Genomic DNA, 13,101 nt, shown 5'->3' on the forward strand with positions numbered 1-13,101 from the left:
CATCTGTTCTCATCTTGCCCCACTAAGGAGAAGGGGTCAGCGCACGTAACATTAACTTGAGGGTTTAGAGTTAATAGCGTTACTATTAGACGGTTGATTTCGGGGCACATGTCTCTTTCTAGATGAGACGCGAACTCAATCATGAAGAGTTAATAAAAAAGAAAGTAATATATACTTATTTCGAAGGTGCTCCATCTCCAATTTCTTCAGTTTGGATGAATGGCCATCAAAACCGAAATGCAAAAAAAAAAAACCAGCGCTAAGCACTCGCTCAAACCTTATTTTTCAAACTCTATTCTTGTTCATTCACCATTGAAAAGGACATCCATTCATTATCCTCCCACTCCATCGAGTTGACTACGTCGATTAATTGTTGCGCAGTCAAATCTTCCGCTTGACTGCTGGTGCTACCATCCTTGGTAAACTCGGGGTATACTGCAACCGTTTCCGTTTGGATCGGGTTCGGAACGGCCACCGTGGAGCCCGTTGGTTGCCAGCCAGTTTCCGGGGCCGAACTGGTTGAATCGCTAGATCTGCGCGGCTGGGTCATGATGAAGTCCCCGAGCATCTCTTCCAACTTTTGCATCTCGCTTTTCCGAAACTCGGCTATTAGATTGCCACTGACTACCATTTCCTCGAGTATGGCGTTTGACTTTTGAAGCCATGGAATCTGGCTCTCTATCAAGCGAGAATCAACAGCACGGGCGACAAGGAGGGCAACCGTGGATACGAAGAGAGAGTCGAGGTCGAGCGGAAGGAATGTTTCTTTGAAGTTGATCAGTTTACGCCACTTACTAATTCCTGAGTCCGTTAAACTTACCTAGTAGTCCCTGGCCTCGGAGTCTATCGAGGATGTTGAGAATCTGTATGGAAGATTCCGCACACATTTGAAGAGGGTTCCGGACTTTCGGGGATGCCATCAGCGAGTCGGCTTCAAGGGGTGATTCGAATCTTTTAATGAGACAACATAGCAGCAACGGTCTTGTTGCAAGAACAATGCACTTGATGTAGATGTCAGCTTGCAAAAGTACAAGTTGGAATTGACGAGAGTCTTACCTGGTAATAAGAAAGGTGCAAGTGAGCAGAGAGCCTGGAGATACCGTCAAAACGCTCGTCCGCATGTAGCGGGAACGATGTTCGTAGCTCATCAGCAACCGCTACAACGCTTTGAAGCACCGCTTTTGTGCCCAGCACAAATCTCTTGCTGAGCCTTCCTGTTGTGCCGTAAACAGCTGTAGAGAAGTTTAGTTAGTCATTCTCTAGTCGATAGAAAGGAGTAACTAACTGCTACTGATCTCGGCAATAATACGAGCAAACTTGATCTGCATGCTCAGTGCCGTCGTGCGTTGTACGGAGCCCGAATATGACGGAAGCTGGCAGTAAACACCTTCGTCTAGAGTCGACTGAGGGAGCCCCATCAGCGAACTCATTTGTCGGTCTAAAACATAAACCGTCCACCAGATCTTGCGGCACCTCTGAACAAGTTCTGGACCCAGATCCATTACCGGCATGTCTGTGTGCATTCCATGATTCATCGCCATACTTTTAGCTTGGCCAATCTATCCGGAGGTTAGCAAGATGTAAAAGGGCCGCTATTGAAAGGCTGCTAAAGTAAGCTTACGAAGTTGTGAGCGGCATGACGGAAGTCCAAGGCTTGGTAATACCAAGCAATAGCACATAGAATCTCGGATGATAAAATCGGTTCCTTGCACAGAGCGGTGACATCCGGCAAGAGCTGGAGAGCCCTGGCAAAGAATTCTGCGCCTGAAGGTCTCTTCCCTTGGTTCTTTCGCTGGATGAGACTCTTGCCAAAGGCAAGGATAACGAGGAAGTGGATATACCAAAGGCTGGTATCTTCTGCTCTGTCAGCGGAAGATTTGGCATAGAAATTGTGCATATTGGTCATGAATTCGTCCACCTCAAAAAGATGGAACAATTGACCGCAGTGAAACTTGACCGCATTGATAAGGAAGATGGCATAGTCAATACTGGGTATCAACCTGTTATCCAATGTCTGGGAGACCCGAGAGCCATCCCATCCAAGTTCATAGGCGCAACCGTCGAAAAGAAGGCTATTTGTAGGGAGTGGTGCTTGGCAGACGTGTTCATGGGTAACACTGAGCACTTGACGAGAAAATGACCAGTTTGATGAAGCACCGAGGAAGTCTAAAGCCATCCGAATGTCAGCCTCGCAACCCTTCTGTACCAAGCCCATGTACGGAAGGGTAAAAGCCTACAAGCCATTCCATTTGACGCCGATAGGCAATAGCGTGATGGTGTTGCTGTAAGTGGATTTGTGAGGTCAGGATCATCTCCATCCTGTTGGCCCCTGAACGGAGAGCCCCGCCGAACTGCGCCAGGGCCGTGGTAACTTTGCCTACGCTGCTCATCGAATTGTGAAGCATCCGCGTATTCATCTGTAAGAAGTCAGCACGTTCGTGGATTCTTATTAAGGAGAGTCAAGCAAGCGCGCCTTCTTGTTGGGCTCCTGTGCGTCCAGCACTAGCGTCACTACTTCTTAGACTCTGCTCGGCAAATGCCCTCGCTTGAAGCCTTTCCAAACGTGCAATCTTTTGCTGAAGCTCAGACAGATATCTGTACGCATGAAAGTCAGTATTACTATCAGCAATGAGAGCCTAGACTTGAGGTGCTCACCCTTGCGTTACCATAACCTTATTATCGCGCTCGTCAAATATGCATGTCAGCCGCCGCTGCGTGCAGTTGTTGCACGGATGCAATCCAGAGCATTTGATCTTTTGCCTCCGACATCGCGAGCATCTATTGAGGCAAACAGCAACTGTCAGTACGCATTACCGAGACGACTGTTCAATATCGGTCACTCACGCGTATGATGATCGCTTTGTGATCCGTCGCTGAGTGTTTGAAGACTCCATTGTGCACTATTCCGCGTTAGAAGGCATCAATGGTCTTGGTATCTCCATAGTAGGTAGGTATCCCAAATGGACAACGGCCCAGATACCCCAGATATCCGTCGTTTCGCAGTAGTGCGGGGTTGGCGGCGCCTCCCCATCGGTCTTCCGCCCGACACCTCTGACAAGCTTTAGATAAGAGATAGGTACCGATAGGAGCGCTTATCTGGGGCGATCCCAGGACTCCCTATCTCCAGATTCCTCTTCCAGTATTTTGTCGTGTCATTGCAATGCCGGGTGGTTGGTGGGATGCGGGGTGCACATTGCTCCGTCCGTTCCGCTATTTGATATCTTGGCCTATGGCCCGTTGCCAGCCGGGAATTCCTTGCCGATGGCTTGCTGATAGTTTAGAGGATATGCAATCTAGCCCCCAATTGGACTTGATTGCAAGAATACTTTTGTTGGTCATCGTGGGGGAACCAATGAAAGATTGTGCAGAAGCAGGGGATGCCTGGATAAGCACCGATTGGACAACAGCGAGCTCGTGACCGCCTTCAGACCTCCTTCCGCTTCTGAACGGAGAGAAGACTTCCTCTTGACGTCTATCTATTTAGATTGTCTGTCGTTGGAGGTGGTGTGTTATTTGCGTTGGTTATCAGTGTTTCTGTGGCCGACCTTGAGGGAATTAATGCGGGTTTCCATGCAACATCAAAAGTTTCCTTTTATTTGCGAAGGCATTTGGCATGAATAATCTGTTTCTAAGTAGCATTACGAAAGAAAAGGCTTCAAAAGTAGGAAGTCTGAATGCGTCACCTCTTTACCGCTGAAATTATGTGTGACGTCGAGTTTACACTGCATTCTGAGTAACGACGGACCAACAAGCTACTTTTCGTCCAGCATGTAGCAAGCAACTCCTGAAACCTAAGCCCTAGGGAAACAAAAGACAACACTTTCGAGGAGTAACTAGATTGTATACAAGATTTGGCATCGGGCAGTAGTTTAGGACTAGAAAAGCTTACCTTTCGACAATCTAATCAGCATGTACTGTTCTGTCAAAGAATAACGCAGCTCTGTCAGCATGGAAACCTGTTCTTGGCGTTGTTGATGACTTCTAGTCATGTTTTGATCGAAATTCTTTCTTGTATAACTGTCCTCACCTCATAAAATAGTGGCAAACTATGGGAAAAGTCGTTCTTGTTGTCAGAGTTCAACTATTGTGACGTTTGGATCTCTGACGGGGCCATTGGTGGAGAGATTTTGACTCCTCTTCCAATTGTCGGGCTTCATGTATCGGCAACGGCTATAGCCGCTTAATGTCTCACATACTTTTTGTCTCACATACTTTTGGGAATACCTATTCAGGCAAATAGCCAGTCTAATTTAGCTCCAGCTGTTGTGGGCAGAAAGAATGAACTGAGCTTGGTGTTATCCCCCCCCCCCCCAATGGTCGCCTTGACCACACCCTCAGCTTGGTTGATGGAAGTCAGAATGACAACAACCCCACTTGATATCTGCGTCCCACTAAGGCACAAATGTTACCTGTAATAACGCAGTCTCAGACAGCAATTGACCCATAGAGGCAAACAGGAGGGTTAAAGAATTCTTCAACATTCTTTGACAATACACAGCGTCTAAGTAAGGTAGGATATGATGACTACAGTATGCTGCAGTCGTCTCTTGACAGTCTGTTGTAGGTACGAAGGAGGGCATACGAAGTGATTCTTCTTAGTAAACAATTGGTGGAATCAAAAAAAGGCCAAGAAAATCAGTCACGGATGATGGAGAAAATTGAGGTAGTTCTGACTTGGGAAAAGGGTGGTATGAGGCCGGAACATCCGATCAACAAGTCGCGGGACGCCGGCAGAGAGTCCGAAGTAACGTATGATATTGCAAATGATCTACATGTTTCCTAACCAGCATCTAGCCACACCAACTCCAAGGCAACTAGGGTTGCACATCCAGTGTGGGGATCAGGAATTGGCGATTCCTTGGCAACTCATGGCGATTGGGGCGCGTAGCTCCATTCAACCAGTCTGAGGTTGAAGTAAGCTCCCCCGCTTTCCACACATGGCAGGCAAATTCTCCGTAGCGACGCGAACCTACCCGGCGTGACGTAATTAGGAGCTGATACAGGATTGTGATAACACTCGGTTGATCAGACGGTCTTCCGTTGCGTTGCGAAAAAAGCATCAAAGAGACAAACAATATCGGGTGGAATACCGCCTAATCGGCAGCAAGGCCTATGCAAGTCGGGAGCAGGTATCGTGTGTAAACGAGACGCAAAATGTTAGCCGTTGAGGAACGAAGAGTAGTATTCTACTTATTCGATGGCAAGGTTTCCAGAGCTGTCAATATTCAAGAATTATATTTAGTGGCATCGCCAACACGAGGGACAGCGGCTTTCTTTCTAACGATGTTAAGCTCGCTGATTTGAATCTCTTGATTTCATTAGTATATCGCTACTATGAAGTTGAATCTTTGTGCTACATTCCACGTCCTCGCTGTGGTGCCAGTCTTTGGCGCTGTCCTACCGAGACAGGCACCTGGCGAGGCGGAGGGGGTGACAACCATCACCAGTCCCGGTGGCTCTCAAATCCGTTTCAAGGAGCCCGGGAAAGAAGGCATCTGTGAAACTACACCTGGGGTCAACTCGTACAGTGGATATATTGATATTGCTCCCGACGTCCACGTCTTTTTCTGGTTCTTTGAGTCACGAAGAGATCCAGCGAATGATCCTGTACGCATCTATGAACTTTCTTTGGAAAATGTGAAACTAATTGTATTCGTTTAGGTTACTCTTTGGCTCAATGGTGGGCCTGGTTCTGACTCTCTCATCGGCTTGTTCGAGGAGATTGGGCCTTGCGAAGTTGTCGAAAATATGACAACTGTTCTACGAGATTATTCGTGGACGGAAATCTCCAATGTTCTTTTCCTCTCTCAGCCAGTTGGAACAGGTATTTCTTCTGATACTTCAGTGAGATGTCTCTGTGGCTGACAGCAAAAGGCTTCTCCTACAGCGAGAAGGAGGTAGGGTTTCTAGAGCCAACCTATCTCAGCGTGGAAAAGAAACCGGCAAACCCCCAGCAGCGGGAGGGCCGCTGGGCAGTCATCGACCCCACAAAAGAGGATACAAGCCGCCTGGCAGCCATAACCTGCTGGGAGGTTCTGCAAGGTTTCTACGATGCTTTGCCGCAGTTGAGCCCGTCAAACATTTCCTCCGTTGACTTTCATCTTTGGGCTGGTGAGCTCTCTCGTGACACCCAGTATTAATTTGTCCGACTGACGAATTCTCAGAATCATTTGGCGGACATTGGGGCCCTGCTTTCTACAATCTATTCAACGAGAAGAACTCGGAACTTGAGGAAAACCCGGCCAAAGGGCGTAAACTCAACTTGAAAAGCCTTGGTATTGTGAACGGTATCGTGGATGAACACGTCCAAACGCGTTACTTGCTTGACTTTACTCGAGCAGAGAACAACGGCTATGGCATTGACCTCATCAACGACACCATCTACGAGTATGGAAAGTGGAACCGAGACCGCCCGGGTGGCTGCCAGGAGAAGCTCGACTACTGTGACTGGCTTGAGCGAGATTCCATAGTCCGCCGATCCGCTTGCTCAGCAGCTCAATTCATCTGTCAGTCTGACGTTGAGGGAATGTTCTACACCTTTAACCTCGAGGGCCGCGGTACTTACGACATTGTGAGTTTAAATGAGTTAAAATTCCTGGCAAGTTAAATACTGATGTCGACCAGCGTTTCCGTTCAGGAGAGGATGTTCCCCCCAACTACTGGCGAGTAAGTAACGCATCATGGGGAAACTAATGCTTAAAGATCACTGACCGTTGAAAAGCCATATCTTAATACCGGTCCAGTCCAGAATGCACTTGGTGTTGACCTCAACTACACCTCAAACAATCTCCTCTACACAGCCTACACTTTATCTGGAGACTTCGCAGTGGGGTACCTTCCAGATGTTGAGAAGTTGCTAGAACTTGATGTACAAGTTGCCCTTGTCTTTGGAGATGCAGATTACATTTGCAACTGGATAGGTGGCGAGGCCCTTTCTCTTGCGGCTGAGTGGTCTGGGGCTGAAAACTTCCGTGATGCCGGCTATACTCCTCTAATGGTTGATGGGGTTGCATATGGCGAGACTAGACAGTACGGCAAGCTGAGTTTCACTCGTGTCTGGAATGCGGGGCATGAAATTCCTTGTAAGAACCACGTTTTGCGTTTTGTTTTCGAATTCTGAAGCGTATTTCTGACAACTGCAGATTTCCAACCTGCGGCTTCCTTCCAAATTTTCAACCGAACTACCAACCGCTTCGATATTGCGACTGGAGAAGTTGAAATCACTTCTGACAGCACTTTCAAGACCAACGGCACTGCTAAAACGACGAAGACAACCACTCTACCTCCCTTGCCAGCCAAAACTGAAGCTTAAACGGCTGGGATATTAATAACCGCGTTTCGTGGTGACTAGCTTGAAATGGAAAGCGTCTTCATATTGATTCATTCACTCCCGGTGCCAAGCAGACATAGTTAACTCTTTTCAAACGATGCCCTTTAGCTAGTCTTGCTTGACTTGAAATCTGAATTTGATGAAAAAAACAATGTGCCTCTGCTTGTCTTCGGAAATAAACGTTCAACACTTGTTTTATTCTGCTCCAAGTCACAAAAGACGAGAACAAGTTGAGAAAATATTTAACCATGACGTGGTCATGGTTAGAGCTAGGCTTTTGATTGTGACAGGCAAGTTAACTTCAACGGGAAATTGCTGCATATCATCTTGATTTAAAGTCCTTACCACTTTTTATAACAATAATATCATGCTGAAACAATTAAAGCCCTCGTATTGAGTAACTTGTAGTAACATTTCAAGGACAGGTATGTTATGTCTATGTCTCCACGACAGGGAACTGGGCTATATGAAGCTTTGCAGTCCCATACGGTACCAACTTGGCTTTGAATGGCTCACCCTGAAAATTTCTCTCCACTTCATGAGGGTCTGCTGCTGTTCCGTTCTGGGTAGGCCAGTTGACCCAAGCGGCTGTCACCTCAAGGTGCACAGGAGAAGCTCCCGAACTCCAGATCGGGTCAGGAAGGCCTCCGACTTCCCTCTCAGTTCCTTCAGTATCAGACCAAGGATGCTTCTGCTCTTTGATGATAGCATTAATTCCTTTTGTTGGGTCGACAGCAATGTTCCAGTTTGATTCAGGGAGATAGTCGTGGTCGCATGCTTGCCTCATCCAGGCCTGATCTTCACAAGTGCCCACAGCCGCAACCTCAGCGCAGTCGGAAGACTGGTCTTTATAGTTACGCGGTAGTCTAGACTTAGTCTTGAAGTCGATTTCAAATGCATAAAGCAGAGGCCCGCAGTGTATGCTGACGGAGTTGTTCTCGTGCTTCTTAATCTGAACTTCGGCGCCAATGGTGACAAACACCTCAAATTTGCCCTTTTCGGGTATGTTTACGCCATGAAGATTCTCAGCTAGATTTTCTGTGTTTGTTACAAATCGTTGTATTTTGGGAGGAGACTTTGATGATGATTCTTTGAACTCAATCGTTGAAAATGTGGACGCCCAAGCTGGGACACGGATCAGAAACTCAAAAGGTTTGTCGGTTGTGATGGTATAGTGTAGTGCGCAAGGAACGAAGGGGTAGTTCGACTCGCAATTGATGCTAATCCCATCAAATTCCAGTCTGGATGGGATCAAGAATGCATGGACAATTGAAGGCGATCCTTCAGTGGTTCTCTTGCACAGAAATGCGTTCATCAGAAACTTTGGATAGGCGGTTGGGTGGTTGACTGTACAACATGGCTAATTTTGTGGATAAGCAATTGAACAAAGATGGTGAGAAGTGAAAAACTTACGAATTCAGGCTCAAGGCCGAAAACATTAGCGTAGCGACAAACGTCATAAAACGGCGTCTTCTCGCCTTCAGGCACTTCAAGCTCCCGAGCCCATGGCTGATTGACTTGTGTGATATACTGATGGCTCCACCAATCCGCACTAATACCGGCTGGAATAGCATTAAACGCTGCAGAGTCAACCATGTCCGCGAAGTGGTTGTCCCCGAAGAGCTGGAAAAGATAAGAGAGAGAAAACATAAGTTCGACCGAACAGCACAACTCAGAGCCACGCTGAGGAGAAAGACCTCCGATATACTCATCGCTACTGATGGAACCTGCGGCTGTGCCGTGGAACTGGAAGGTCTTACTGACGGCATCTCTGCAAAGAGATGCAAGCTCTTCCGATGGTTCCATACGATATAGATGGGCTGGGTATCTGAGGCCTGAATTCGCTGTTAGCTAGCTGTCTTTCGCTTTCAGGGAAAGAAGAAGCATTGAAGCCTTACCTTGAGCAACATTGACACCATGCTTGAAATTCAACGACTTGTGCCTCACTGAAGGGGTTTGAGGAAAGTCTTCACCGAAGAACTTCGTCCAATCTCTCTCCGCAATACGAGATCCTTCCCACATCATATCCATGACCTCCCATATGATCCGCCGGTCTTCGAAGTCATTGGTTTGTTCATAGAGCCACTGAAGTGTAAGTGCCAGCTCGTGAGCTCGTGCAACTCCAAATAGTTGCAAGTCGAACACATCGTCTTCTTGTGGTATGTAACCTTGATGATTATTTTGCAGCATGCTGTGAACCAACCGCACAAACCGAAAGATAGCTTCAAGAATAACAGTACGCCTTGAAGAATCTGCAATAGCATGGTTCATCAGTCCTTGGAGAAGAAGACATCGCGCCCAAATTCCACGAGTATGCGCCGTTTGCTCTGGCCCTAGCCACCCATCTTCCGCTTGATGTTTGAGCGTGTAGTCCACGAAGTAATTGGCCTGCTTCTTGATTTCCAAAAACAGCTCAGGGTCGCAATCTCTATCCAGAGTATATGCGAGGGGTACAATATAGTTGTACCAGTACGGTGCTGCCTCATTCAAGGGGGTGTACTCCCATGTCCCTCCAAGCCAAGTGCTCTCTTTGACGAAGCGATAGAAGTGGAACAGATTACCACCGAGGCCTTTAGCGCTGAGTCGGAGTTGATCCCTGAACCATCCATTCGGCTTAATCGCGCCCAACGGATACAGCTCATACTTGAAAGGGACAAGACGCTTGTTGAACGATTCATCGGAAGACATGGTAGGATACTAGATGAACCCAATGCAAAGCATCCCAATACTGTAATGATGGTAAAATGGTTCTGGAACAACAAAAAAACTTTCATATAAATTGAGAAGGATCATGGCGTAACTGTTTCTTGCTCACCATCAGGTCTTGATAACAAACGCTTCAGCAGCACAACCTCTAACTGCTATGTTCTGTAGGCCATCGAGACATGTTGAGCCCTCATGCAATGTGTCGTTGGGTGCGGGGTGACCCTTGAAGACCAACGCACTTGGCTTCCGAGCAAATCAATGCAGAAATGTTGCATTCAGCTATCTGTTTCGTGGGGTAATTGGGGATTGGGCTGGCCATATGCAAGATCGGGATGGTCTCCGGACGCTACGGGGCGCCAAGCCGGGCCACAGTACCGATGCCCTGCACTTCGTTCGGGGCCGATGCAGGGTACACCTTGCGTTACAGTGGTCGACGAGGACATATGTGAGGGGTCAGGCTTTGTACACTAATGGTATGATTATCCAGCCTTTCTGGACGTCTGGCATTGACGTTCTCACCGCGTAGCTTAGGGCCAGCTTATTGGGTTGTTGATTTGCACCATGCCGGACTTGCGGAATTCGTTTTCCTAAGTCTCGGCTCCATTCACTGGAAGACAAGTTTATGAACTATTATAACTCGATTGCAACCTATATCTGCGCTGATGATGGATTTTGAACGTGAGCTGACTCCTCGATTGTTCAATAACGTAGCTTCTACCCAAATTCAATCCTTTAGACGACAGAACAGCCTGATGACAGTAGTAAGGACTTATTTGAACAGCTAAAATGGATTGCAACAGCTTCTTCTCAATTCGTGCACCGAGTTGGAACGGTTAAAGAACCCTAAGTGATAATTGTTGTTTATCGCCTAACCATAGTGTTCGCTGGAAAACATGTGTAACCCAACGTTTCCTCTCTGTATAATAATAGGGAGGCTGAAAAACATGCGTGTCTTATGTCCTGTCTCATTATTTGCTGATTCAACCACGTAAGAAAAGTGATAGTGCATCATCTCATAACTCTCTAAACTCAGCCGCAGCCACTTCAGCTGAGATACAAATTTTGCGCGCTCAATGTCACATAACATCTAGTTGTGCTCATGATGGAGCATCACATGCAATCTCCGTTGACCACAGAATCGGAAAATCTGAATGGGACGATTGAACAGGGTCAACAGAATCAAGAGCAGGCGAAATCTGCACTAGGGCCACAGAGGCCCTCTCCAGACAGCTCTACACTCCATCCCACGGCAAGGGTTGAACAAAATTCGTTGCGAAAATTATTGGTCCAAATGGAGTCGCAATCTAAAACGAACGGCCTGGATTCGTCAAGTAGTTCCGGATACACCAGTCTTACGGACCCAAGCGTGTGTATTCGCCTGCTTGCCTTCCAAAGACCGCAAGCCAGCCCTTCAGACACGACCGAAATTCATTGCACTCTCCATACCTTTGTCCTTGTTCAAGCGCCATCGTACAACACCATATCCTATACATGGGGTCCGCCGACGCCCGCAACTACTGTTCATATTGATGGCCGTCCTATGAATGTCCGGCCGAACTGCGCGGCAGTTCTTCGCCAAGCTCAGAGATACAACCCTAAGGCTTACTACTGGATCGATGCGATCTGCATAGATCAAAACAATCTGCAAGAGAAAAGCCAACAGGTCCAAATGATGAGCGATATATTTAGCCGCGGCGAGCTCGTGGTGGCGTATGCCGGGGAGCACGCGAATGACAGCCGGTTTCTGTATGATACCTTGCAAGAGAGTGCGGGTTTGTTTAAGACAGTAGGTGGCCTGGAGACGAGGTGGAGAATTCACGGCTTGTTAACGCTTAGGCTGAGGATATGGATGTTTTCAAGGAGCAAAGATGTCATTGTGAGGCTTTATTCAGCTCTAGATGCCTTCTTGAAGCGAAACTATTTTCGTCGGGTCTGGGTATTTCAGGAACTGTTCTTAGGACGACGAGTCGATATCCATTGCGGAAGTGACTTCCTACCGATACAGTTGTTACATGGGTTAAGGCTGGCTTGTGAGTTCTGGGGCAAAGATGATGATATGAGTCGTTGGGTCACTCAAGGGCTCCGCGTTCTGAGGTTCGGGAATACTACATCTCGATCCTATAACGGTGGTTTCCAAGGATATACCCCAAACGATAATACCCTTGTGGCAGCTGGATCCTTCAACATGGAGCTGCTTGAACTACCGACCCTCATTCTAAAAGTATCTAATCTGGAGTGCGAGAACAGACTGGACAAGGTCTACGGGATTCTTTCCATGGTACGATGGAACGACAATGAGAAGCCTATTCGGACGGATTACACCAAAGATCGATTTGATTTGGCGCTAGAGACTCTTGAAGTAATTGCGAGGCGACGTGTTCCGAATCTCATATCATACGGCGAAAGAGTAGCGAGAAACTTAGATCTACTTGAAGACCCGTCACCCAAGCTAAAAGAAGCTATCCAAAAGCGAGGAGTCCCGCCAGTTATGCCGGAGGCGAGCGACTTCGCGGAAACCCGAGAGCTCACAGACACTGGGTTCAATCCCAACTCAAGATCTCGGATTGTTTTTGAAGGGTGTCGACTTACGAAGAACGGGAAGGGCGAATGGGGGTTTCAGGCGACCAACGACAGAGGTAATGCCGAGGAAACCACTGGGCCGTATCACTCCAAGCGGCCTCACCAGTGGCCGGTCTCTGTGACAACCATGGATCTGTTAGGAGACGCACCTATTCTGATTCCAAAGCGTGCCCAAGACGGAGATTGGTGTCTGTACATGAAGTGGAGTAGGATCGAGGCGGACACCCTGATACTCATCGCAAGAGAGCACGTAGATAAACGCCATTTGTGGATTGTTGGCAAAGGCTGGGGCGAGCGACCAGTTACGTTGGGGCAGGAAAACGGCGAGTCGCGCAATTTCCACGTGTATTTGGGCGCAGAAGATGCCATGGTCATTTCGATCCAGTGCCCGATGCATTCATGGCCGTCCACTACGCTTCGCGGAATCCAGAATTTCATCGAGAGTGGTGTCTGCGGCAGCCCTGGGTCCTCTTATGCAGAGCTAG

At 47.7% G+C, this 13,101-nt stretch overlaps 3 protein-coding genes across 3 annotated transcripts; 1 reads left to right on the plus strand and 2 right to left on the minus strand.

Annotated features, from left to right (window-relative positions):
- Positions 1-292: 292 nt before the first annotated feature.
- CTRU02_214531 (C6 transcription factor) lies at positions 293-2,894 on the minus strand (the record flags this gene model as incomplete). The annotated part of the gene is made up of 9 exons (XM_036730439.2): positions 293-765; positions 821-1,001; positions 1,057-1,232; positions 1,286-1,559; positions 1,622-2,166; positions 2,238-2,417; positions 2,474-2,595; positions 2,656-2,778; positions 2,845-2,894. 9 exons carry the CDS (start codon positions 2,892-2,894, stop codon positions 293-295), a joined length of 2,124 nt encoding a protein of 707 aa, XP_036577895.2.
- Positions 2,895-5,334: 2,440 nt separating this feature from the next.
- On the plus strand, positions 5,335-7,312 carry CTRU02_214532 (carboxypeptidase s1; the record flags this gene model as incomplete). The annotated part of the gene is made up of 7 exons (XM_070206258.1): positions 5,335-5,607; positions 5,662-5,824; positions 5,875-6,111; positions 6,165-6,571; positions 6,625-6,666; positions 6,722-7,082; positions 7,143-7,312. 7 exons carry the CDS (start codon positions 5,335-5,337, stop codon positions 7,310-7,312), a joined length of 1,653 nt encoding a protein of 550 aa, XP_070060032.1.
- A 454-nt stretch (positions 7,313-7,766) lies between these two features.
- On the minus strand, positions 7,767-10,018 carry CTRU02_214533 (DUF1680 domain containing protein; the record flags this gene model as incomplete). The annotated part of the gene is made up of 3 exons (XM_036730441.1): positions 7,767-8,690; positions 8,744-9,165; positions 9,229-10,018. The coding sequence occupies 3 exons, from the start codon at positions 10,016-10,018 to the stop codon at positions 7,767-7,769; spliced, it is 2,136 nt and encodes a 711-aa protein (XP_036577897.1).
- Positions 10,019-13,101: the final 3,083 nt, after the last annotated feature.

This window comes from Colletotrichum truncatum (genome assembly GCF_014235925.2).
Source record: "Colletotrichum truncatum strain CMES1059 chromosome Unknown Contig_0011, whole genome shotgun sequence".
Lineage (NCBI taxonomy): Eukaryota > Fungi > Ascomycota > Sordariomycetes > Glomerellales > Glomerellaceae > Colletotrichum > Colletotrichum truncatum.